Source organism: Drosophila novamexicana, unplaced genomic scaffold (genome assembly GCF_003285875.2).
Source record: "Drosophila novamexicana strain 15010-1031.04,08,12 unplaced genomic scaffold, DnovRS2.1 tig00000108-arrow-pilon, whole genome shotgun sequence".
Taxonomy (NCBI): Eukaryota; Metazoa; Arthropoda; class Insecta; order Diptera; family Drosophilidae; genus Drosophila; species Drosophila novamexicana.
In genome coordinates, this window is record NW_020824772.1 from 589,063 (window position 1) to 616,458 (window position 27,396).

A 27,396-nucleotide genomic window follows, 5' to 3' on the forward strand; every position below is an offset into this window, starting at 1 on the left:
AGGGTCCTACTGTTTCACGAAAAGATCGAGATTATATTGGAACATGGAAACCTTGCCCCGTGTCCACAAAAACGATAACATCGATACTGATATCTCATTTTTTTTTACCATATCCTGAAGCTTATAGCAGCTAGGGACTCCAAATTTGGATACCTTCCACCGTTCCCTACAATATTGAAATACAATCATTTTTTAAGATATACTATAGCTTTAGTCTTTCCTATTAACGCTTATCTGATTGACACACTTAAGCTCTTCAAATCTTATCAAGATTTCAGTTGCCTGGGACTGTAAGAATTATTTATATTTTGGATTCTCAGTTTTTGTTTAATGGAATCGCCTGATTTTCATTTAAAAGCAAAGGGTCAGCAGGTCACCAGCATTTGGAATATATTGAAAAATTTGAATTCGCGTCTCATAAAAGCTGGCATACTTTGAGGCACAATTGAAAATTTATGGAAATGAGTGCGAAAATGAAATGTAAAAATGACAAGTCTTTTTATTTGTGCTCTATAACGATTTGGCAAATATATTTAATAAAATATGGCTTCACTATTATATTAATCTCGCTCAAGATTGTTTTTAATTTTTGTGGAAGATCTAAACGCAAATGTAGCCTTCAAATCTGATTCATAATTGATTCCAATTTGAAGCTATTTACTGATGAAAATCATATATAATAACAATAAATTTAAATACTCACAAAAGGCAAATTTCTCTTGCACCCGATTAATAGTCATTGAATATAATTTTCAATTAGACCAAAAGCTTTTCAATTTATAATTTGAAAAAAAAAAAAATAAATATCATCATGAATTGTTTGGGCGACCCCAAATCACGACCCTGCGCTGAAATCTGCGATAATCTAAACAAAATCAAAAGCAGACCGAAGATCGAAGAGACAAAGAGTCAAATGCGCAGACGCTAAGAGTTTGTGGTCAAGATCAAGGCCGAAAGCAGAACCGGCTCAAATGCTACTGTTGGCAGCTCTTGATGCTCAGAGATGCTGCTCGCTGCCCGTCAATTATGCTTTTAGCTTCCGCTTTGGGTTTTAAGGTTCCGTTTTTCAAACAAATTGATCAATAAAAGGTTGTGTGAAAAACCCATGGCCTGTGCGCATCAAATACTATATATGTTTATACTTATGTGTATAATATATATATATATATATATATATATATAAATATTCTCATCTTAACGGCTGTCATCCTCAAGGTGAGCTTGAAATTGGTTTATGTATAATGCCTTTTGACTGCCTTGCCGGGTTCTTAACAATGGCAATATCTGTTCTGCAATTATAATAAAATTCATGAGCTTGATAAATCTGCATGGCAAGCATCGATCGAGCTCTGGGACCTGTTCTGGCACGCCCAAAGCATTTGTCCAAACTTTTTTGTCCATGTCTTAGATAAAGATTTAATGCTTCCGGTACACTCAGCTATATCCGTATGATTTAGATAAAATTGCAATTCATGGAGCACCAGAAATTCTACGCAATGCTTAAAAATAATTCAAAAATTCTTGGTGTTTGTTTTCTTTTTTGAAAAATATGACGTATATTTCTTTGTATTTGTGGTTTCTTTTCGTTTATGCCTAAGTACTTTACATGCCAATATCTATGTATATATATAAGTGTATACTTTATTTGTATAAAATCTAAAGGCACATTTGCTTATGCCAAATGCGTATCTTAACTTATTTACACAACTAATTCCGGTTTCTTCTTATTCTTCTTCTTCTTGTATTCCTAGGGGTTTGCTTAACTTAAATCAAGGTTTTTGTTTTTTGGGCCGTAAAACATACAACTTCTTTCATTTGTGTCAAACACACATCAAACGAAGCGATGGCTGCGAAAAGCATTTAAATGTTTGCCTATTAACTCGAACCTCAACTTCTCAATATTTTCATTTGTTTTCTTCTTGTTGTTTTTTCAGTTTTTTCTTTTTTTTTGGCGACGGCGGCGGATTACTTAACAAATTAGTCAACAAAGTTGTGCATAGAACAACGCCCGCTCCATAAACTTAAGATTTAGATGGTTTAATTCCCACACTCGAAAATGAAATGTTTTGCCTGAATTTTAGAAAGTTGCCATCAAATGTGAATCGTTCTTAAATTTAGAAAATTGCAATGTTGCACATTTTCTGCAATTTTTCTAAATATAGGAAAATGAAGAACTTAGTAAAATAATTATTTTATGACGACTTTCTAAACTTTAGATAAACCATTTTTTCAGTGCATATATAAATTTTGTATGTGAGTTCCCATTACGTATTTGTGTGTTTGTGTGTGTGTGTGTGTGTGTGTGTGTGTGTGTGTGTGTGTCTGTGGTATTTTTGGAGGGGTTGGAGGGGTTAGCTGCTCTACAGCACCTTCTTTTGCTGTGCTGTATTTGTGGCTATGGCGGCATTTAGATTCTTGGCACAGCTGTCGTTGTTGTTGTTGGTAATGCTCTCCTTGTCGGCCTTGGCCTTGGCCGCTGCCTGCTTCTTCTTGTAGGACTTCTGGTAGAAGTCATTGAACAGGAAGTAGAAGAACACGGCATTGGGCAGCGTAAAGCAAACGGACCATCTCGGATAGCCGCAGTCGGTGTAGAGCAGTTGGGTTTGATGTATGAAAGCACAGCAGAATTGAATCTAAGTGGAAATAAATGGGCACGATTACATATATATACATATACACTGATCTATTTTGCACTTACCATTTGCAGATTGGTGATGTGCTTCTTCCACCACAGATACTTTTGCATTTTGGGTCCAAATGCAGACAGGAAATAGTACGAGTACATGATGATATGCACAAACGAGTTGATCCAGCCAATGAAGGTGCCATGACCGCCAGGATAATACTTGGATGTGCCCCAGCTGATCATGGGCATGACTGTGTGATGATACACATGCAGGAATGTCACCTGACGATCGTTCTTACGCAGCACAAAGAAGATCGTGTCCAGCAGCTCGGTGATCTTGGCCAGATAATAAACATAGACAACACGCGCCTCTCTGTACGCTTTCGGCGTGCGTGACCAGTCGACTGGCTGGCAGCGCCAGCTGTAATACTGCCAAATGACCACGCCCTCGTAGACCATCCAGACGCTGAGCACCACCTGAAAGAAATTGTAGACGAGCAGCGTGCGCTCCAGCTTGAAGGGCTTGCGATCCCGCATAAAACGTGGACCCCACGACAGCACAAAGTACAGATAGAAGGCCAGAATGGTCAGCAGCGGCAACGGCGATTTGATCAGGAACCAGTCATTGGTACGCGGATCTATATAAGAAAAGATAAAATATAATCAAAGAAGGTTACGTGCTTGAATCCTGCTGTCAATTCCTGTTGCCAAAAATGACACTTACCGGCCAGCTCGATGAACAGAAAGTTCCAATAGTCCGTTTGTGTTGCGTTAACGGCCGCCATTTTTAAATTTTGTGTGTCAACTTCCTCTGCTGGTTATCGTGTTTTAAAACAAACCTTTGGTGGGTTACCGGTGGGAAGAGGGGGGAGGAAGAAGTTGTTGCTGTGTGTGAAATTTAAAAATCTGCTAAGCGCGCAAGCGTCTAACACAAAATGCTCGAAGCGAACGAGTTTTGTCCAATGTTCTGCAATGGGTAGGGAGAATTCATATTGAAAATAAGTTAAGAAAAAGTGTGCGTTTTTCAAGTTCATAAATATTTAAAAATATGTTAATGGTTAATACGAAGAAGAAGAAGCAGCAGCAGCAGCAGCGACCAGTTACTTTGCCATTAACAAGATCTTTTGGGTCTTTTTGTTTTGCAGCGGCTGCTGCTGCTGTTGCTGTTGCCGAGCGGGCATGAGTTGGCCAAAAGCAAAAAAAAAACACGATAGCAGTTGACTTCTTAGTTGCGGCACGCTCAAGCGGCTAAAGATGCAAATTGAGATACAGGTACAGATACAGATACAGATACAGTGTGCTGTGTGCTGTGTGATGTGTGATGTCAACGCTTAGGGCGTGGCTATTAGACAAACGCAATGTTGGCACCAAAAACTAAAAATTAAAACACGAAAGAGTTGCTAGCTTCGACATGCCGAAGATTAAATACCCTTGAAGACAAATGGCTTAAAGCTTGAAAGATATGCGAGGAGAATTGTGAAGCTCGTATTTGTTGACGTTAACGTTGACCTTACGTTAAACTAACTCGTTAAACAGTTATATATTTGTAAAACTAAAAATTTTATCGATTCTTTCGAAAGAGTTATTATAAGGTAGCCATAGGTTGATAAGCATGGATCATATTTGTGGAGCATGGAACACATTCACATTTTCAACCAAATTTCCCTGTGGAAGTTCTATGATATCTGATCAATAGATACAAAAAGGCGGACCTATTTTTCCTGAGGGTCTATTTCCCATAGAAACAAACAGAAATACAGATGGACATATCGAATCGGCTGTTGTTGCGGATCAAGAATATATATACTCTATGCGCTCGGAGATCTTTCCTTTCAAATTTTCTTTCCTACAAATTTCATGACGAAACTAAAAAACCCTCTACGAGTGTATATAAAATATGCTCTGTATATGAAAATAAACCCTGGGCTGCTGAAAGCTGTCGCCGTTTACTTTGGGCTGTTGTTGTGCCTGCTTGGGTGTGTGTGTGTGTGTCTGTCATTGCTGTGCAATGCAAAATTATCATGTAACCGAGTAAAAGTAAATTATATTCATTATTATGAATTAAACAAGCGTAGAAAACAAGTTGCTTCACAAGATCACAAGTAATTGGGCGACGCAGCACAAATTTTGGGCATCCACAAGCTCACGTGTGGCACAGTGGCACGAAACGAGCGAAGCAGTAACAAATTGTACGTTAAATAATTAACAAAATGCAGCAACAACAAAAACCCCTCTAATAACTGTAAACTAGCTGATACAAGTGGCTACTTGAACTCCGCAAAGGCCACAATTTATCAAGCGGCTATTAAGTGGCTCGGTCTTTTGGCCATTTCCGTGACTGCGTTTTTTAGTTAGCACCAATATTCTGGGCAACTTCATCTATTTGGCTCGATCAAAATAAAATATATTTATTGTATGTTGAAGGGCAAAGCTTGACTCTAACAAGCCGCAAGCCTTAAGCCAACTGGTTTGGCTCATTTCCTGCACTGGCCGCTTGTTTGATTTTTGTTGCTGCAACAATAAACGCAGAACGAACCAGAAAATGAGCTGTGACCAAAAAAAAAAAAACCAAAAAACAAACACCTTAAAAAATAGAGGTGCTAAAAGGCCCGTGTTTGGAACGAAAAAAAAAAACCGTACTTTCGGCCCAAAAACTATGCCGCACAGAATCGGGTTTTCAAATTATCAATTTTAAGACTGACAAAAGTCAAATAAACAAATAGACGCGCAAATGAACCATCAAATTTGCGCTTGGCTAATGAACAAATGATGCCTAAGACCTTGCCATATTTGTTGGTTTTTTCGTTCGGGCCAGCCCATTCTGACCAATAGCCAGACGGCGAGACCTGTGCCTTGGTGGGAATCCACAGGCGGTTGTGTTAGCCAAAGACAAGGCATACAAATCGCTTTGCCTTGCGTTGCGCCTCCGATCATCTAGAGATTTGCGTGTGTGTGTGTGTGTGTGGTTCGCCGCATTTCCACTTGGTTAGTCATTTGTTAAAATGGGATTGAAGCTTAGCAGGGGCAGGCGGCTTCTTCTAACTGGGGCCTTGGCTACGCCTAAGGTGTGCAGCAAATTGTGTCAACAATTGCCAAATCGAAGCGACAACATTTCGTAAGAACCATGCGTCATATTTGTGGCTTAATTAGTGAGAGCTGTGTTGGGGGGTGGGGGTCAACTAAAAGTTGAATGACCTTGGTGACAACCTTTTGACACGCGTGTGCCGTTAAATTTTTGCATATGATTTACATAATAATTAGGTAAGCGCGCAACTCTAAAAAGCGCCCAGCTCCCAGTGGTGCCCCGCTGCGGCTACTTGATAAACGCATGCACTGCAGTTCCACACGAGTTCTAAAAATCTTAAAATCTTCTTTATATATATTTAAGCACTGACAAATCGGAGCACAAGCACCTGTCGCAATCGTCGCAGTTGACAGTTGCCTTCTCCAAGATTTACACTTAATTTACAGCAGCAGCAGCAGCAGCAACAACCACAACAACAGCAACAACAACAACAGTGACTGCTCTTAATGCTAACACCATGACAACTGTTTTTTCTTCTTTTTTTGTTTTTTTTTTTTTTTTAGTTTTAGTTATTTTGTATAATTATTGGTATATTAAGGGAGAGAGACCTCTGCTGGCATCCGCTACCCACGAGACTTGTACGCGTACTGAACTGCTACGCCGATTTGTGTGCTGCTATGTATAAAAATTTCGTCTATAGCTTTTGAATTTTGTTTTCGAAACTGGCCCTTGCCCCCTCCCGCTAACCAACTAGTTGTTGTTGTTGGCTTAGTGGTGGTGGTTTCTTCTTGGCTAGCTGCTGCTGCTGCTGCTGGCAATTGTTGTTGTTGTTGTTGCTGCTGTTGATGCTGCTGCTGCTGCTGTTAGTTGTCTCATCTGCTGCTTAAAGGTTCTTTTGTGTTGCCTCATTTGCTTGGAAGCTGCGTTTCATTGCGTTGTCTGGTCTTGTTTTTTTTTTTGTTTCTATTGATCGCATAATGACAACAGCCTTTTGGCAACAGCTCAGCTGGCATTTAGTTTACTGCTGGCTCTAGAGTGTTGTCAGGTTTGCCGGTTATTTCAAATAGTTGTTGACTGAATTTTAATTGATTTTGGCGCATACGTTTGCAGCATTTGTATAATAATTAATGCTTACCATAATTGTTGTTATTGGCTAAAAAATATGGTATTGGCCGAAAGAGAGCATGCAAGAACTCGGAAACATATTCTATATAATTTATATGCATACTTTATATAAATATATTCACGCATTAAGCTTTAGGTACATCTGTTATTTGGCATACCCAAACCTTGTTCCATATTTTAGCTTTAAACACTTTCTTGCTTTAGGCTCAAAAGTATTACACGCATTGACCTCTGACTAGAGCCGAGCAAGTGCTGAGTATTCAACGTGTTTAAACATGTTGTAATATCAGATTGTATTTATGAACAGGGAGAGGAAATAGAGCACAATAAAAAAGTTGAAAAACATATCTTCATGCGCTCAAGGTCAAGATTTGGCTGGCCATTGAGTTCCGTTGATTGCGGCTCTATTCAAGGAGACACCTGACCGGGTGAGACAAAAACTAAAACCAGTCGAAAAATTATTATATCATTTTGATAATTTACATATGAATTCTTAAAGCCCAGGGCGCAATTCTTGAGCACAGCACACGAGCCACACGTCGATCGCCATTACGCGCCAATGTCACTTCCGGGTCAAGTTTGAGGCAAACTTCGTATCAATATGAATTAATGGCCAATATTTGCTGATACCTAGCTGGGGCTGGGGTCACTTGAAGTTTAAATTTGGTTAACTGTGTCACCGGCAAATTGAACTTGACCCTGCCGGACCAACGGCAGATTTTTATCGTTTTTTCTTTTTATGGCCTGCAAAACTCGTCCAGTTTGGCTTCGACTGGTACCAGCTGCTGTGGGCCAAGATTGCCAATTTTACTATTAGCCGGCTTAGACAGCATGCCTACTGCTGTGAATGATAACAGCTGTTCGTCACCTATCAATAGCTAATCCTTAGTCAAATGTAAGACATTACTCATACGCAGCGTAGCGCGCAGTCTTCCGGCCGCAGCAGCATTCAACCTGATTTGTCATTTGCTTTTGTTTGCCGTGTCTCTCACAATCTCCGATCATTCGGACACACAAACACACAATGTAATCATATGCAAAAGTTTGTTGATTTGGTTTATTATCTTGCTGCAGATGTTTCCACCTCGCTGAGGAGACGACTGCCACGAGCTGTGAGTCGAGCGCCGCAAGACACGGACCACTTGCAGATTATGCTAATTTCTTCCGCAACTATTTACATATAAATATCGTCAACAAAAAACCGTTAACAATTATTATTGATTTTTAATTATTAATTGCGATTCTTTAAAAACAACAAAATAAAAAGACGCGCAATTTAATGTACACATTTCTTTGACTCTTTGTTTTGCTGCCAATTTCCAATTTGACAGTATCAAGTTCCGAGTAATTGTAAATTATTTATTAGTTAATTTCGCCTCACACACTTATTCTGCCCACAGCTTGTGATAGATTGTCATATTTGTCAAAAACTGATAAAATGCAACTCCCCAAGCCGCTTTACAAATGCCACTTTTAATTAATAAGGCTTTTATTATATTAATTACTTAAATACAGCATTAATATGTTTATTACAAGCCGTAAATGACAAGTTGTTGTAATAAAATGCTTAATGTATCGTTTAATTGCTGCTTGCGCATTTTCAGCTCCTTTGCAGCATTGTTAGCGCCATCTACAGTTCCTTGCTTTTAGCTTGGCTTTGAGCTTCCACAGATGTGACCAGATATTTTTTCAAAGTTAAGCTTGGCTTTGATTTTTTCGCTGTTCATGCTAAAGCTTTGAAACTGTTTTCGACGCCTTAAAGTCTACTAATAATATTATTCTTCACATGTCGGCACTGTTGCAATAATAATCTGCAATAAAAAGATAAAATGCCAATTAATTAATCATAGATTTCAATCATAACTAATAGGGTCCAAAGTAATCCAATTTTCAAAGTACTAAAATATTTTTATTGGCAAATTAATTATCTGCATCTTTACATCTCTGCATATTGGATAATAAATTGAAAAATATATTGAACATTTTGTCAAATGTATCTTTTGTTCTAAAAAAATGTTCTTAATATAAAATGTTTGTTTTTGAACTTCAACTTCGCACAAAACGATTTCTCAAATATAAATTTAATTTGGTACTCTATCATTAATTTAATTTATTTCTCTGACAAAATCATGTGGAAAATGACAAAAGAAAATCCTTTTACTTTCTTCACCAAATCCAAGACTTTGTCAACGTGTAACTGTAGATTGTTTCTAAATTTAAATACATATGTGTACCTTTTTGGAAAAAAAGTTATGTTTATATCCATGATATAATGTTTTTAAGAATTTAATTTTAAACTTATTTAAATGTTGTTCTCGTAACATCAAAATAAGTATCAATGTAATCTTCAAGAAATAAATTCGAAATAGTATGGGTTTGTGAAAAGTCAAGGATAAAAATTTGGACTGTCTCTTTATTTCCCTCCTTCTTTCTCTACCGTCTCTCTCTTTCGCTCTCTCTACCTCTCTCTCTCTGTCACTCTCTCTCTCTCTCTCTCCATCGACCTCTTCCTATATCTGATTTTGTTCTATCTATTTGACTTTCTCTCTTGCTCTCTCTCTCTCTTTCTCTCTCGCTCACTCGCATGTCCATAATTTCTGCCAGGCCCAGTCTTTGAAGTCCCATAACTTTGTTTAAACTACACCTATTTTAATGTGCGATACCACTTTGGTCATGGTTTGATCTCTAAATCAATAAACCGTTTAATATTATCTTCTCGTTTATCTCCCGTTATCAAATTTGGGAGTAAATATATTTAAAATACATGTAAATGTTATTTTAAGCCCTTGCCTATTATCAAGAACACCTGAGAATGTGTTTGTAAAAAGTCATTGCACTGCGAAACAGTTCTAGTCTTATTTCATATTAGTCCAGTTTTATGATGTGTACTGTGGCGCAAATTAAACTTGTTTTAAAGCACGGAAATACCGTCTGAATCTATCAAATTATATCACGCCGTTTAATAATTTAGCGTCTGGTGTTGTGGATCGCTCGAGATGGCAAATGTAGCCTCAACGCTTTTGCGGCTAATCGAAATCAGCGAAATACCGTTGAGGCTGCGTGCCCTTGTCATAAACTCGTTTAACGCATTGAAAAAAGATTAGTTAACAGAAATTAAAAAAAATCATTTAGATACTTCCGTTTCCTGATCGCAAGCAACTGCGAAAAAGCCGATAAACCTACTTACAGTTAGACGATTTTACATATTGCGCTAAATGTATAGCATTATGCAAACGTTTTGCATTTTAGTTGATTAATTTATAGTTTTATGTTTTTTAAATTCTAGTTGGCCAATTTGAGGTGAGCAGTTTGCGATTTAATGAAGAAACGCAAGAACCCAACTATGTCAAGTTCAAGCTGAAATTTTGTTTGGCCAAAGACGGCGCGTCTGACGAACTATTCTTGGACTCGCTTGCGCTGAGCTATTATTTCGAGCATATATTAAGTCAGAATCAAAAAATAAAATAAACGCTGTTCAAGTTCAAAGTCGGGGGTTAAATGTTGCCAAGAACATTTCCAGTTTGCGGCTTTACTTGTGCTAATTACACGTTAAACGGCGTTTATGTTTTTGTCTTCACTTCAACTCCAAAGTCGTAGAGACTTTATATATGTTTGAATACCCTGAACCTGTTGAAAATGGGTATAATGTCTGCAGGGTAGTGTATGTAACAGGCAATCGCAAGCAGCCCCATGAACTTTATATATTCTTGATCAGTATGAAAAGGTTCTAGCCATGTCTGCATGTCCCTCCTTCTGGCTGCACGCGCTGATCTTGGAGACCCAGATAATAGTATAACATGTGCAGAGCAAGTTTGACAAATTTCTGATATATTCGAAATTGTCAAGATCGGACTGTAAAAGTCAAAGCTGCACTTTCTGTAATGTGTGGCTGCGAGAAGATGGAGTTATGTATAGAAGGAAGCTGTGTTCAGGGTATCTCCCAGTCGGTCACTTCCACTAGATCACTTTTGCTTGCTTTTCTTGCGCTCGCTTAACACTAGCCATACTCACAGCTTGTGCGGTTGTTGCTCCGTCATGACGCGATTCATGTACTTTGACTGGCCTCAAAGTGAACGATGATGGGTACATGCATAAATATGACGTTCATTCAGACTCAGTGGCATTTGTAAGCAACGCATATAAGTATATATATTTGGTCAACTGATTAGCAGCCGGGCTTGCCACATGGCCACACGGCACTTTTGGGCAAATTAGTGAGTGTCGGGAGCTGGGCGGCCATCAATGGATCTATGGTTCGGGGATTGTGAATACCATGTGTGCTATGGCCTTTCCTAATGTCTCTACTACTACTGATTCTTTGGTCCACGCCGTTTGCATTGGGTATTGCCGAACTAACTTCTCAGCTTGTGCTATCAATTAGTACCAAAATGTTTGTGTGCTTGCCATTATATGAAAACAAACGAGAACAAACAACGTTGAGCGCTCACGACTTTTAGATTCCCTATACAAAACATATACATATATGTATATCTAGTTTCACATGTAACTATGTAACTAATACATTAAACATGATATGTAATGATCAGCCTTTGCATTAGAATCTATTTTGAAACAAATCCTTTCCAACTAAACCAGGCATAACTTTCACAAAATCCACACAAGACGCAAAAGCTGTGATAATCAAATTTAAAAAAAATCTTGTAGCATTTTGTTTATTTACCTTGTTGTTCGCAACTATTTTGCACTGTTTAGCTTAACTCGCAAAGAGTATTATAATTGATTGAGAAATGGATACGCGACAGCACAAACAAGATTTATTATGATATGATATGATGTATTAAATAATAGCTAATTCTTAGTTACGTATAGTATAAATTATATATGTACATATATTATTAATAACAAGATCCGGGTTCAAATTCTAGGCTAGAATCTGGCCAATATAAGATATTTAAGCTATAGCATGTATGGAAAATTATATATTACATATAATAATAAAATACACAATAATCATAATAGAAATAATAATAATAATAATAAAAAATATGAATTTATTAATATTAATTTTAATAATAATAATAAAAATAATAAATAATATTAATAAAAACTATTTTAATAATAATAATAATAGTAATGTAAGCAATGACAATTATAAAACTAATACTGCTTATCAGAATATTAAAATTAATTGTAATATGTAGGATTAAAAGGGATTATGAAGCATGTCTGATACCTATCAAAACAATATTATTCGATATGCACAGAATGGGCCATAATTTGTGAGCCGATAAACATTTTCAAGGTCACAATAAAGCGGTTAAGCAGCGGACTCTTTTGGCTAATACGAACTCGAAGATAAATTTACATTTATCGACATTTAACGCACAAGCCAAACGAAAATCCAATTGAATATCCTAACTGTTTCTCTGACGCTGGCAATAAAGTCGTGTAACATTGTTAACAAACTGAATCTAGTTGTTTAATTGCAAATCACTGAATAATAGCATATACATATATATATATCTGTTGATTCGATTAATAGTTGCTTATTAAATTGCCAGTCAGCAGCCAGAGGGCCTTTCGAAAAGTTTCCGTTTATCAATGAAAAAAAGCACCAGGGGTTAGCGGTCAAGTTGGATAGCCCACGCCCCCGGCACGTTGTGCTAATTTAATTAGAAATATATTGATTTCATGTGAGGTTGCTAATTAAAATTATTGCATTGATTACCTTATTTTTTATTGCTGTTGAGCAACATGCTTTTGTTATTGTTTCTCTTTTCTTTAGTCTGCTTCAATCCAGCAAGTTATTAGCCGGCTAATGACGCTGCACTTTTGGAGCATGACTTTTAGAAAGACTCTAAGCTTTGTATAGGGATATGTATATGAAATTTGGCTAGATGTGAAATTGAAATGTTTCAAACAGTTTGCAGTGCTGACAAACTGCATCACCTTGGCTATTAATCAAAGACGCGCATCTGCAACAAAATTTAATATATGCATAAACATTTTAATACACAAATCATTATTAGTTATGAGTCAAAAGCGTTTTGCCATGGGCTAAGTGGAGCTATGAGACGGCGGTAGCTAGATTGTTTCACCGCGTATATTTATCATCGATGTTGGTCAGCTGTTTTTTTGTCGACTTTTCAGCGACTTCCGACAGCCGGCATCTAACCAAGACCTAGACCTAGACCGTGAAAGCAAAATAAAAAAAAAATAGACACACACATACCGGCTATAAGTCCGGCTCATGCCAAATGAAACGAAACTCAAGCTGCGCAGAATTGATCAAGCCTTAGACTAAATCGTGCTCATTATGATAACCGTTAGCAACAGCGTCGACTGCAATGTCATCCTGCTGCCATTGAGGCACAGTTCGCTGTGGATTTGCCAACATGGCCAAAATAATCAAGTGCCAGAGGGTCAAGCGCACTTTAAAGAACCATTTTGGACAATGTTAATTTGTCAAATGAGAATCATTTTGTAATTGTCTTAACAGAGCAGTCAGTCAATTGTTGTTGCACGCGCACATCTCAATGGCATAATTAAGATTTTATTTTGTTTACACAAAATGACAACCGATTGCGACCTCGTCCATGCACGTCCGCGCCCTGCCACGAGCCACAAATACCCACATACATTTTGTTATAGATGAAGGGTCTTACGTTCTTGGTCACACGTAAAATTTTGGTTCAGAGTCCAACCTGAAAAATTTATAGATCTTAACGCATGTTGATCGATAACGAGACGCTTCTGGATGCCACTTTTATTTGTTGATCACATATTCAAATGATTTACGCCAAGGGTGTGCATAAAAAACTGGCTTGGAAACATCGAAAGTCTAAATATATATGAATGGGCAACCAGAATTTAAAATTAGACTTGAGCTAACAACAGCAACAGTCGGCGTATGGCTTATATTATACCAAATTCTTGTTTTGGTTTCACTATTTTTTTTTTTTTTTTTCTTTACAGTCTGGCATAAGAGTTGATAATTTTGGCATAATGCTTGGCATTAGACTTAACTTAGGGCAGGCATATTTTGACAACCATTTAACACATTTGAAAGTCTAAGACATTTGTTGCTTATTAAATGATATTTATGCTCATATTTCCCACTGTCATATGAAAATAATTATTGCACTAACTATCAAATTTAATGTTTAGCACAAAAACCTTTTTTTATTATTTTAATACTATATATATATATAAATAGCTGACTTTTGTTCCATAGTTTCTTAACCGTGTGCATGTGTGTTTGTATCTAATGTGAACCCGTTTTATATCTGAATACTTTTTAATCTTCGGGAAGCCTTAAGAGCATAAAATTCTGAAAATGTATATTAACTAGCAACGCAAAACCCCTTTAGGAATGTTGCACTTAAAACTCAAGACATTTTATGCACAGTCTTTGAATAGCTAATAAGTAATTAATTAGATTGTTTTATGAGTAAATGAAACAAACTACACAACTATTGCCTGGACACATGCATATGCATATGCGAGCAGCCCAGCATAGAGTTGAAAGAAAATAAATATGCATTTAACCAGTTTTGTGAGTGACAATAATTAATGTTTTTTAGTGCAAAACTCAATTCAGGCAAGCAACAAGTTTGACTTAAATGTAATTAAGCCAAACGCATTTGACCCGTTTTTCTTTTATTCAAAATACTATTTTAGTGAAACAATCTCTATGCTTATTATTATTAATATAAATATTGTCAACAATATTTTTCTTTACCATTAAATTGTATAATAAATTGATATTGAGTATACATAAATATTGAGTTAAATTTAAATAAGTTTGTATTCAACAGTTTCAATTAACATACTGTATTTAAGCTAAGGTTTTTAGGTTTTAAAGTCTCACATTGATCCAAACTAGTTTATTAAGACCATCCCCCGTTTTGCAGTGCATTGACCCATAAAAATTGCAATCTGTCCGCTCATGAGCACAACAACAACAACAACAACAAGAACAACAACATAAGCAACAACAACAACAACATATGCAAAGTTGAATGCCATTCGGAACTTGCTAAATCAGCTAACACCAGAGCGACGCTCAGTGGGCCAAGCCAAGCTGCACACACAAACACACACACACACAGTCACGAAATAAGCAGCGCTTAGAGCCGCAAACATCTACACATACACACACAAACTAACACACACACGCAAGCGTCGAATTTAACGAAACTTCCGCCGTTCTGTGTGGATGTTAACAACGTTCGTCAAGTTTTTGAGCTTAGGCCAGGCGAGCCAATCTACGAATGTGTGTATTATTGAGGGTTTGTGTGTGTGTGTGTGCGTGTGTAGACTGGGGTACATACCCGTGCCTACTTGCACAGCGCTGCCTGCGTTGGCGTCGCTGCCGGCGCTGCTGCTAAAAACTTACTTTATCTTGTGATTGCTGAGAAGTTTTAGATTCAGTTGAGCATAAACATTTCTACGGTGCGGTGGTTCAAATTGGTGGCTAACTAAAATCAGCAAATGCTAAGCAACGCGTGCTAATAACGAGACTTACAAATCAAATCAGATTCTATCAAAAAACAATAAGAAGTGCTGTGAATTTGTGCCCGTTTGGCCAAAAATAAACGAAATCTTCAAAACTAACTAACGTGGCAGCATGTCGTTTGCTCTTACCAGCTGACATTGACTAAGAGGCCTGTTAAGCGAGCAACACTCAAATAGGATACAGGATATATAAATATATATATATAAATATATATAGGAATAACTTATCGTATATAGAGTTTATATACAGTCCAACAAAATGGCTATGCAATACCACAACTACAACAGCAGCACACGCTACGAGATGGTCGTTGAGATAGCCAACATTGCATTAGATGAGTTTAAAACACATCATCTGACCCGCAACTACACGGGGCTGGTGCAGCGCTACTACCAGCTCGTCGAGGAGGATTACGGCGGTAGGTGTAAAATGCTAAAATGCTAAAATGCTTAAATGCAAATTGCAGTTAGTAGCGCCCCTTGGCCATATCAAATGTGGGCTAATAATGAAACAAAATAAAAAACAACAAAAAAAAAGTCCCTCATAAAGTTCAGCACATGCACAACTGGGTATGTCTGATGTCATTGCTAAGCCATCAAAGTGTTTGTCGAACACTCCGGGAAGTGGAAATCTTAAATGTTAGCCCATCTGGTGCACTGTCTCAATTGGCAGCTTACGCTGTAAGATCACAGCTAAGCGAAGACTCCAAAAAGCATACAACACGATGAGTTGCCAAATTTTAAATGATTTTTTTTTTTTCTTTTGCGTACAAGCAAATCGTAACAACACAAAAATTGGCAAGCCACAAATCTGCAACAACAACAACAACACGAAGCGACAATAACAAACTTCAAAAAAACCTAAAAGAAACCAAAAATGAACAACAAAAAATACTTCTAGGACAATTAAAAAAGGTTTCTTTTGTGTATTTAATGGCGACCTTGGCAATGCCAATTGTATTTTTGACAATTATTAACGTAATTAAAATGTATTTACATAGTTGAACTTAAACATTTTTTATGACGCGACCGTCGTCATTTGTTGTGTGCAGCTGAGCATGTACAGTACATACAATATGTATACATACGCATCCGTACAACAATAATAACAATAACATTTGCTGAAGATGATGCATATGCCATATGTGCTTACAATACGATTTATTTAGTCGTATACCATTTTTTTTTCTATATTTTTGGTTGGTTTTTCGTTTTCTTTTTAAAACGTGTTTAATTATACACCACACACAGACACACAATCGCACACATAGCATATTGACATTCTTGACTGCCGCGCGCGGGTGAAAAGGTCAATGGAAGGTAGTAGCAATTAAAAGCAAAGCCGACAGCGTGAGCCATGCCAAACGACATAATATACATATAAGCAATAAATGCGAATGCCAAATGCTCGAAAAGTCCGCAATAAACAGAGAATTGAGGAAAAGAAAATTTTTTAAAAACAAAAGACTTAGAACACAAACTTGACATGGACGACAATAGGAAATGTTTTGCAATAGCTAAGATGGCAAAAAAATCTAGGACACAAGCATAAGAAGCAGTAGATAAATATGCATACATATAAATTTATATATAAATAGAGATAGATATAGATATAGATGCAAGTGTAAATGGAGATATAGATATTTAAATTCGAAGATAGATGTTCAAAAGTATTTGGATACTGAGATATATATAGATGTAGTTACAGATATTGATATTGACAAAGATATATATATAAAGTTATGTATATATAGACATATAAAGATAAAGGTATCTATGTTTAATTGAGATATTGAGAATTGGAAGGATATTGAGAAAGATGAAGGAGATATAGATATCGAAAGTGATATAGAAATAGATATCAATATAGATATTGATAGTGCTATATACATACAGATACATGTTCATTTTAATTAAGAAATATATCTACTTAGACGTGATTTGGCTTTAGATGTTAATGATATATATATCGATATAGATAGTGCTATATATAAACAAACACATGTGTGACTTCGTTTAGGATATAGATCTATCTATCGTCTATAGATAATTTGGATTTTAATGTTTGTGCTATATATATATATACAGACACGTGTGTCTTTGATTAAGATAGACCTAGTCAGACGTGATTTGATTATTGTTATAGTAAGAATATATAGGCACAAACTAATTAATAAATCAGAAATCCAGACAGGGTATATAACTTTTCATTAGTTTATAATTTGTATTCAAAATGGTTTTTAGAGCTTAATAATAGATTGCATAACATTAACAGAGGAACAGAGGAACATAGCACATAACTCTTCTAATTTTCAAGAAATGCAAATTTTTTGACAAACACAAATTAAATATTTAGTTTTTACTGAGCTCCACATTATGTTAAATAAGGTGTCCAGCTCGTTAAAACTTTATGCTATGCAAATTTGTACACAAAAATGTTGCTAATTAATTTGCAGAGCAACTATTGCAAAAAGAAACAGTGCAGGCTCTTCAAAGTTCTAGAAATTTGAGTTAACAAATTGTTGACAATAAATTAAAAACCTTTGGATTCCAAGTCCATGTGCAATCAATGCCTGCGGAAAGGCCTTGCAGTGGAAAATTTCTAATCGAAATATTTGTGATTAGCTTGAGGAATTTATTCAGGAAAATTATTTATTTATGACGGAAAATTGATGGAAAAATCAATAACAGATTTGTAAATGGGGTTCACTCAAGATTCATTGTTCATAACAATCAATGACGACATTGCCGCCTAGTCGTATTAACTAAGCCAATTTAGAGTCCAGTACGGTTCCATTAAAGTGTTACCTGCAAGTCCGGTTTAAACTAATGTACTTCTTGGTTCTTGTTGCTGTTGTTGCGGCTGTATTCAAATAAAACCCTAAGTGTAAACAAGTTAATTGTCCACTTGAGCCGCTCGCATTACACCCCGAGCCGTAGTGAATAGTCAATAGAAACAAACAAACAATCAGAACCGGCATTTTGTTTAGGTTTTATTGTAGCTGGCCACGATTTCATTCATTCGTGCAAATTGGCTACTGGCTTTAAGATTAATTCTACAGATTTATAAACGTTGAGTGCAAATAATTAAATGCCATTGACTCTACAATAACACACGGAATACGTCAGCATTTGCATAAGTTGAAAGACTGAGAGATCAGAAGCGAGAACGAGAGAGAAAGATGATTTAAATTTATAATTAATATGTAATATATGTTATATATCATTTTATTGTGACTTGACAGATCCGCGTGCTGTACGCTTTCCCCTTATGGAGCATCCGCTCTTCACATTCGGCCTGGTCGCCATCTATTTATCCTGGGTGCTGGTGTTGGGTCCTTTCTTTATGCGAGACCGCAAACCCTTCCAGCTGCGCCGCACACTTGTCGTTTACAATGCCTTCCAGGTGCTGCTCAGCGGCTACATGTTCTATGAGGTAAGCTTTTGATTGCACTAGGAAGTGACTTTTGTTTTTAACAACTTTATTAACGGGTTTCTTTTATTCTACAGCATTTAATGGCAGGCTGGCTGAACTACTACAATCTGAAGTGCCAACCGGTTGACTATTCGGATGGGCCCATGTCTAAGCGGGTAGGTTTCAAGAGACTGCATACACGCGAAATTTTCGATTTTTATTAGCACACGCGTCTAATTCTGTGCTACCTATAAAAATTAATAGGTGCGCTCACTCTTATTAGCTTAACATTTGCTACCCCGAACCCATTAACTAAGTTTAAAACAGGCAGAAGCAAAGTTATCTTTGATCCCATAAAATATATATATATATTCTTGAGCAGGACGCCTTTTCAGAGAATGTGGCGATCTCAGATACAACAAAAGCGAAAGCCTGTTACTTGTAATGAAAATTCTTCTATGCCGTACGCAAATCTTGTTAATCTCTTTCCATTTTCATAATATGGCTTTCGAAGCATATCACCTCAAAATTATTAGAGCTAGAGCTCTAGCTTCACAAATTTTGGTGTACAGTTTCTTAAATAAAATATGTAATTGTTTAGATAGCTTTGCCCTCAAAAAGAGGAAAGCTCATTTCTTAAAGCAGATCCTTGCGCTTTGTTATATACGCACATTTGGTTGGCATATTTAATCCATGCGAGTTTCATAAAGATCGAAGCACCGAGGTTAGGCAAGACTGCATTTCTTAGAAATCGTGTCTGTCTGAAAGAAGAAGAAGAAGCACAATGGCTAGACAAAGTTCGCTTAACGCTGTTTGCAGGGTATCTGCTGGTCGTGCACTGCCGACTCGAGCACTTTTACTTGTTATATCTTTGCTGTCTGCGCAGCAGTTCGTTGCCTCTGGATGAATCATTGGCCACGTTCGTTTTCAAGTTCAGGCACAGACAGTACAAAAAGCGATTTTTGGCCAGTCATTTGGTCAGTTGTTTTTTTTTTTTTGTTCATATTTTTGTTGCCAACATTAGCTTAATTATGGCTTCTGGCGCTGCCACAAAGCAGCTGCCAAAGTCGAGTAGGGCCAAATTGAATGTGCGTTTTGGTTCTTGCTAATCAACGCGCAATTTGTTACGCCTGTCGATCTTATTGTTTGCACAGAAAGCTCTCAAGCTATTCAATTTGTGTGGCGTAAAAGCATTTAAATAAATAATTGGTTAATAAGCATTTAAAGCTTAAATGCATAATTTGGCACCAATTTTGTAAGGCTTAAAACCTAAATGGCGAAGTTAGGCTGAACTAAAAAGTGCAACAACCCAAACAAAATCGGAGAAAAAAACAAAAAAAGCACATAAATTTACATAGCTGTTGGAAACCAAGGTTGTGCATTTTTATGGTGCTTAGCAGTCGAAGTAAACCACATTTGTCAAAAATATAATCAAACACTTTAGGCCCAGTTTGGCCTCTTGTTTGAGCCGCAAATCAATGAGCTGCGAAACTCATAAAATTCGATATTGGCCATAAAGCAGGCGCATATTAACACAAACCCAAAGATCCGCTGCTCGAAGAGCATAATCCTCCACACTCTGATATATTTCACATCCGCCAGGGAAAAATCATGACAAAGAAAACAGTCCATAAACTGAAGGTCAAGTGCTGGTTGCCATAAATTTTCAGCTGCGGCGCTGTTGACACCTATCGTAAAGCTTGTTTACATTGCGCATACGCCGTGTGGCCCGCACAAAATGTGACAACGCAGCGAAATGCTTGAAATGGAAATTGTTTGCCAATGTCATCAACAAGTTTGGCCACGCTTCAAGAATCGCTGACCAATACGACCTTGCCGCCAGCTAACGCCCAGCTCTCTGCCTTTCTCACTCTCTCACTCTCTCTTTCTTTATAGATGCTGAATCTGTGCTACATTTATTATCTATCCAAGCTAACAGAGTTCGCCGACACCGTGTTCTTTGTGCTGCGCAAGAAATCATCGCAAATCACCTGGCTGCATGTCTATCATCATTCGGTGACGCCGCTGGAGACCTGGGTGCTGGTCAAGTTCCTGGCAGGTGCGTTAAGATAAATAATAATAAATAAATTCCGTACAGACTTGACTTAGTTTCAATTTGATTTACATAGGCGGCAATGCGACATTCCCCAATCTGCTGAACAACTTTGTGCATGTGTGCATGTACTTCTACTACATGATGTCCGCCATGGGACCGGAGTATGCCAAATTTTTGTGGTGGAAGAAATACATGACGGAGCTGCAGATCGTAAGTGTCGCCAAGTCATCATTACCAGAATAAAATCTGTTCCAGCATACCATATAGTTGGCTAGCTGCCACGCGAATCTACATAGAAACTTGTTTAGAAGTTTGTCTTGGTCGAAATATATATATTATATATATGTATATAGTTAACTAAGGCTCCGGCAGAGCCCATTGGCAAACCTGTTAGACCTGACCGCCGTCACATAAAATGGTATTAAACGTGCTGGATATACCTATTGCCAAAAACCCCAAAAACCAAAAAAAAGAAACATGTTACTTAATGCTTCTAACTGTGTCTTGCAACTGGCCAGGCCAAGTCACACTCAGCTGCAAGTGGAAGTGGTTTGTGTTTAACACACACACACGCACACACAGTCAGACAGGCAGACAGCCAGCGACTCAGTCAACGCTTCAGCCAAAGGCCAAGTTGGCAGATTTTCAGTTTGTCTTTTGTTTTTTTTTGTTTTTTTGCGGCTTACATAATTTGTGTCCGTTATGGACATCGGCTTTAAGCACTTGGGGTTCATTGCGCCGCTTGTCACTTTCTTAGCTGGCCTCAAAACGCCCCACGAACTGTGTTCTACGACCTGTTTATTGGACACGACAACTAGTTAATGTTTTAATGTAATAACTAACCAAAATATCTAACTATGCTGACCCGTCAAGTGGGTTTTTGTTTTCGTTTTCGTTGTTGTTGGTGTTGTTGTTGTTAATTAAAGCTCGATTTTACTTTCAGCTTTAGTTTTAGATTTCAATTGGCTGCTTGTCTTTCCGTTTTCTCAGTGGCGATGGCATTTGCGCCACTCCACTGATTTTCCATGCAGTCTTCCAATGTGTGTGTGTATGTGTGTGTGCACACACATGGTATGTATTCGTCGGTAAATACGTTTTCATTGCAGTATTTCAATGTTGCGAAATTCTTGAAACGCATAAAACTTGTCGAGTTTAGTTAGTTCTGCTACTGTTGTTATTTGTAAGTTGTTGTTATTATTGTCGCTGGCCTGCTTCTAAGTATTGTCTGTGTGTGTCTTGCCTTGGGGCTCACTGGGCTACACAGTTGAGTTGTCAAACGTTCGGTCACTTTGTACGCGTCTCGTAGTCATTGAAGATCGGCTCGTCTCTGATCTTGAGAACACGACACGCAACATAATTCGGAAATATGCATGCAAAATTCACGATCACAGACTCCTCGAATATATTAATATTTAAAAATGTATAAGTATATTTGAATTTTTTTCTGTTTTATTTTCACTATCTTAAAAAAAGCATTGCTTTATATTTGCTTTACATTTTTTTCAAAATAATTCCATTCTGTTTTCCTCCTTCTCCAAAACGATATTAGTCTCTTCTCGTGTTGACTCGTGTCACGCTCCCAACTCTAATGTATATGCATGCAAAATGCACATTAGACGCGCGGCTATATATGCTCGTCTAGATACATATAGATGTACGCCTCATGTATAAACTTCACTTGATTCTTTGAGCGCAGTTGACATTTTTTTTTGTTTAATGACACGGCAATCAAATGCAATATGCATAAGCAGATAAACATGGGCGCATCAGGCGCATAATTTAGCTGCCGCAGCTCTCTGTTGTTGCAGCAGCAGCAGCAGCAGCAGCTCTTCTTGTTGTTATTAGACACAAAAGCAGCCGCAACAATATCAACAATATTATGAATAGCACAAACACACAGTCTAATTTGGCAAGAGACGAACAAGTTTAAGTTCCAATTAGCCAATGCTGGTCACTGCCGCTGCCGCTTCGGCTGCGGCTGCCACAGCGCCTGCTGTTGCCCGCTTTTGTTGCAACATCCTTGCATTTTGGTTGCTGCGCCAATTCCACAAATTGCCACATTTTCGCGCGCTCCGATCCGACCAGTTTCGATTACATTATCTTTGGCTTGGCATTCGCCATTTGCTGTTTTAGCCGTTGTTCCGTTTTGCGGCAATGAATGTGCCTCGTGCTCGCGCTCGTTCGTCGCGTTCACTTTTATGCGCCGCCGCAGCGAACTTGTTGTCTATGTTGTCTATGAGTGTTGAGTGTCTATGTCGACGACAGCCAGCGCCAGTGAGCCATAGCCACAGCCACTCCATCCATGTGTGTGTGTGTGTGTGTGTGTCTGTGTGTATTTATGGGTAAAAGTTGACCGGCAAATTGCCGCTTTCGGTTTCCAGGCGCCTGTTTTGCCCGTTTGCTAATCCCAACACTCGTTCACATTACAAGTGCAACTGCATATTTTCCAACTGCCGGCAACGTCTACCACACTACTGCCCCACACTAGACCTCTCGATTGCGCAACCAATTGTGCAGATGGCGCCGGCGTCGTCGTCGTCGTCGTCGTCGCAGCTGCCACAGTGGTATTCAAATCTGCATCTGTTAAACAATTGTTTTAATACTTAAATTCATTTCTTGGCCAATGCACCAAATTGCATTCGCAACAATTCTTACACGTTGCCCAAAAACATATCAGATCAGTTCCATAATCATAGCCTGGCTATATCATTAGTAAAACACACCTCTGCAAATTATGCAAGAATTCGCATAATACACAACCATTAAAAATGGATAAGACGGGGTATGCTGCAGTTGTGCAAGTGGCACTTCTGGATACACACGCCACTTCTAATTGCCTGATCCGGGGTATTTGCTAGTCGGGCTAGCCATCTCTGTAGATTCCTCCAAATATGGCATATCAAGGTACTTGACTTTTTCTATATGCATCAAAGAACCTGAATTCACACTCTAACTCAAAAAAGTATATCTTCTCTAAGTGCTTAGGGAACTGATCAAGAAGGTTACTGGTTCAAATCCAGCAGTTCGGAAAATAACTCATAAATATATCCTATATTCATATACATATTCATAGTAATAATAATTATACTAATAATAATGCTAATATAAAATAATAATACAATTAATGTTATTATTATTCGTTCTTTAATAAAATGAATATAGGGTATATTAGATGCTAAAACAAAATGCATCGACTATGTGACAGCCTTTGTCCATAACTGCAAATGATGTCAAGCACTTGCAGATTTAATTAAGTTTAATAATACTTATGTTAAGCTCTTAAACTACAGAGCTAAATTCAAAATTGAAAATTTAACAAATGAAAACTTGAAAGCTATAGAAAATACTACACAGCTATAGGAAAACTTTGGGGCCGACAATATTGAAGGCGTTTCCATTGTTTTTTTTTTAATAGCTGCTTCCGATTTCACAGAGGCCATCAGTTGGCTCTAGTAATATGTTTGACTTCTTAACTCTGCGCACAATAGCAACCACTTACATCCACCGTGCACTCAGATGCACTTGTACAAACAGACACACACACACACACTGAAACACACACACATGTGGCTGCAATTGCGTGTGTAATGGAGCGCTTAAGCGTTGACGTTTGCTTTCAACGTTCAAATGCGACCAATACTGCATTTGGCCAAAAACGAGTGGCTTTTTGGCCAGCCAACTCTTGGTCCACTGTGTGTGCGTGTGTGTGTGTATGGCTGCTCGTGTGGATCGTGTTGTTGGCTCAGTGACTTTGCAGCGTTTGGCATGGCTGTGTTAATGGAAACTTGCAGCGCTTGGTTGACCAACATGTTGCTCGTTGTTTGTAGGTCACAAAAAGCGCAAGTTGCCAACTAGCTGAAAACAAGACAGTAACAAAAACAAAATAACTAAATAAATAATAAGAATAATAGAAAAAATCAAAAACAAATAAGTGGGCGTTCGCAGCGTGGGCGTGTGCAGTCGCATTGGGCGAGGTGATGCCCGGCCATTAGCAAATTGAAATCTGAAAAATACATAAATTGCCAACCATTAATATTCATAACAATATCGATAATCGCAATCTGAATTATGGCTTGCATAAAGCGCACACTTATGGGGTGTCGCAAAAAAGGTCAATGAGAGCAGCAATCAAAAGACTTAGACAACGAACTTGTTAGCCGCAGACAGACAGCGAAGCGTGCAAACCAGTCAAAGTCAGCGCCAGACAAACAGGCAGCAATACACTGGGCTCTATATACTAGAAGCCATGCCTATATGACATTACAGTTATTATGGCAAATTGCAGTCTGTGTGTTTATAATGCACATATTCGTACACTCACAGAAAAACACCATTAAAAATTCTAGTGTTATCGTAACACACAGCTTGCATGCCTGTAAATGTAAAAACTTCTCAACGGAATTCTCCAATTCTCCACTCCAATTCTCTCTGATAACTGATAACTAACAAAAATTTTCTCAAAACTCTTGACTTTTCTCCAAGTGTATGTTGGCCTGGCAACAGGCAAACAACAGAAGCTGCGCTAGTAAACGCTTTTTGATTACCTTGCCACGCTCAAGGGTGATTACGGCCCATGAGCGCGTAATTTGCCATTTGATTTGCGGGCAATTAAAATATTCTGCGCCTGGCCACACTTCAGGGCTTACATTTAATTTCTTTATAGTTTTACGTTTTTTCTTTTGTTTCCTTCCGTTGTCGGTTCCGCTGCTAACCACGCCCCCAACTTAACTTAATGCCAGCCCTTGAACATATTCCCAGTATTGAAAACCAGACAATTTCTAAACAATTCGCACGAAATTCTCTTCCTAGCCATATATTTATTTATATTATTAATCTGAATTACACATTTACAATTGTTGCTTGCTTCCTCTTTACAGGCGCAGTTTGTGCTTTGCATTGTGCATACCACACGAGCGCTCTTCAGCAATCAGTGCCAGTTCTCCAAGTTTATCTCGGCGCTTCTGCTGCTGAATGCATCCATATTCTTCTGCCTCTTCATGAACTTCTATATGCAGAGCTACCGGAAGTCCAAGGCTCAGCAGCAGCAGCAGCAGCAGCAGCTGGCGGCGGGAGCGTTAAGCTCGAAAGCTGATGGCAACAACAACAACAACAGCGCACTACAACAGGATAAGCAGCAGCAACAGGAGCAGATCCTGGCGCACAAATTGAAGGCCCACTAGGCGACTATTGCGACAAAAAATAGAGAGAAAAAAATGCTTCCAAGCGCTGCTCGCTTGCTAAAAGCTGTAAAATACGATAGAAATTGGTGTTGGTTCACAAGGCGGGCAGCTCGCCAATTTGGAAGTCGTTTTTGGTACAAAGGTTTTACTTTAATTCAAATGGGGAGCCATAAATGTGTTTAGCTAGAACTGCAAAAAATGCCCAAAAAAAAAAAACAAAAACATAAAAGAAAAAAGAAAGAGAATAAAAAATCGAATGCTTAGCCAGCATAGATTTTGATTTTCTGCCAGGGGTTATGCAATATAGTGTAAATAGAAAGATAAATATATGTCTGGGTTTAATTTTGTTGCACCTACTGACCATATAGATAACTTTGCTTGATTGCTTGTCAATGTATCTTAGATAACTAAAGTAGAACTGGGTCAATTTTTACGATCTTAAGCATAAGTTTAAGTCATTTAATTTTAGAACCTCGAAAATGCGCGCCGCTAACAAATAGATACATAAATATATGTATATATATACATATTTATATATATATAAATATATATTTATATTTATATATATATAAATATATATATATATATCGAATTTTGCCCAGTTTGGCAAACGTAACTCTTAAGTGTTAATTGTAATGTGTAATATGTGAGTTTTGTAAATAGATTTTGTAAATGTTAAATGTTAAATATTTGTAGCCGCTAAGCATAGCCTAAGCCAACTAGTCTTAGTTACAAAATGCGAACGAACAAACAGAGCAATAATAAAAGTTAAGACAAATATAAAAGAATAACAAACCGCGAGCACATTCATTTGCTTGCTTTGCCCGTTTAAATGGGCAAAGACAGAGACGCTTACCAAAAAAAATAACAAAAAAACTAAAAAGCGTGTTACACAATCAACTTAAATATTTGAAATTTTTTCAAAAATTCCTTTTATTTATTAAAATTTAATCAAATACAAATAATATTTGCCCAAAAATCGTAATGGGTTTGTGTCCACGCTTGGGCCATCATTGTTCGGTTCTGTTCTTCGCTGTATTAGCGCAGCCAACTTCACAGCTAAGCAAGTCTATCAACTTACAACCCGAATCACCAGGTGGCGCTGTATTGCAACCACCCAAATTATACTATAAAAACTTTTACAGCCATCAGCACTTTAAGTTTGCCGCCAGGTGTCGCCCGGTGCTTAAGTTTCTTGTAATTTCCGCTCGGTAACACAAAAGCAATTTTAAACTTTAGCAGTCCACTATGTTAATTTGCCAGTCTGTAATTTAACAGTAACATCAGCAGTTGTTAGCGATGTTATCGAAGTATCTTCATACTCTGTAAAAAAATCATTGTTTTATTGCGATTGAGATTATGAACAGATTAGTCAGTCTATCAGCAAATAATATTATATTGAACGAATTCATTCCTTGACATCTATAAAATCAACAGTTCAGACCTGTTGCTAAACGGATATGTAGCTGGCAATTAAACAGCAAAGGGTAT

At 37.7% G+C, this 27,396-nt stretch overlaps 2 protein-coding genes across 2 annotated transcripts; one reads left to right on the plus strand and one right to left on the minus strand.

The window, feature by feature from the left end:
* Positions 1–1,540: 1,540 nt before the first annotated feature.
* Positions 1,541–6,300, minus strand: LOC115772102 (elongation of very long chain fatty acids protein AAEL008004). The gene is made up of 4 exons (XM_030718067.1): positions 6,260–6,300; positions 3,351–3,593; positions 2,699–3,264; positions 1,541–2,633 (listed from the first exon to the last, which is right to left on the minus strand). Exons 2-4 carry the CDS (start codon positions 3,409–3,411, stop codon positions 2,361–2,363), a joined length of 900 nt encoding a protein of 299 aa, XP_030573927.1. The 5' UTR covers positions 3,412–3,593; positions 6,260–6,300; the 3' UTR covers positions 1,541–2,360.
* Positions 6,301–15,180: 8,880 nt separating this feature from the next.
* Positions 15,181–26,416, plus strand: LOC115772075 (elongation of very long chain fatty acids protein 1). Its single transcript, XM_030718026.1, has 6 exons — positions 15,181–15,673; positions 18,500–18,690; positions 18,765–18,845; positions 20,566–20,728; positions 20,799–20,935; positions 25,603–26,416. Exons 1-6 carry the CDS (start codon positions 15,514–15,516, stop codon positions 25,903–25,905), a joined length of 1,035 nt encoding a protein of 344 aa, XP_030573886.1. The 5' UTR covers positions 15,181–15,513; the 3' UTR covers positions 25,906–26,416.
* Positions 26,417–27,396: the final 980 nt, after the last annotated feature.

Bases quoted from the DNA above. Each gene is read 5' to 3' on its own strand.
- LOC115772075 (XM_030718026.1), top strand. From the start codon at position 15,514: ATGGCTATGCAATACCACAACTACAACAGCAGCACACGCTACGAGATG. The intron at 15,674-18,499 runs GTAGGTGTAAAA...GTGACTTGACAG, and splicing joins CGTCGAGGAGGATTACGGCG to ATCCGCGTGCTGTACGCTTT. The intron at 20,936-25,602 runs GTAAGTGTCGCC...TCCTCTTTACAG, and splicing joins ACATGACGGAGCTGCAGATC to GCGCAGTTTGTGCTTTGCAT.
- LOC115772102 (XM_030718067.1), bottom strand. From the start codon at position 3,411: ATGGCGGCCGTTAACGCAACACAAACGGACTATTGGAACTTTCTGTTC. The intron at 3,265-3,350 runs GTAAGTGTCATT...TTTCTTATATAG, and splicing joins TCTGTTCATCGAGCTGGCCG to ATCCGCGTACCAATGACTGG. The intron at 2,634-2,698 runs GTAAGTGCAAAA...ATTTCCACTTAG, and splicing joins ACATCACCAATCTGCAAATG to ATTCAATTCTGCTGTGCTTT.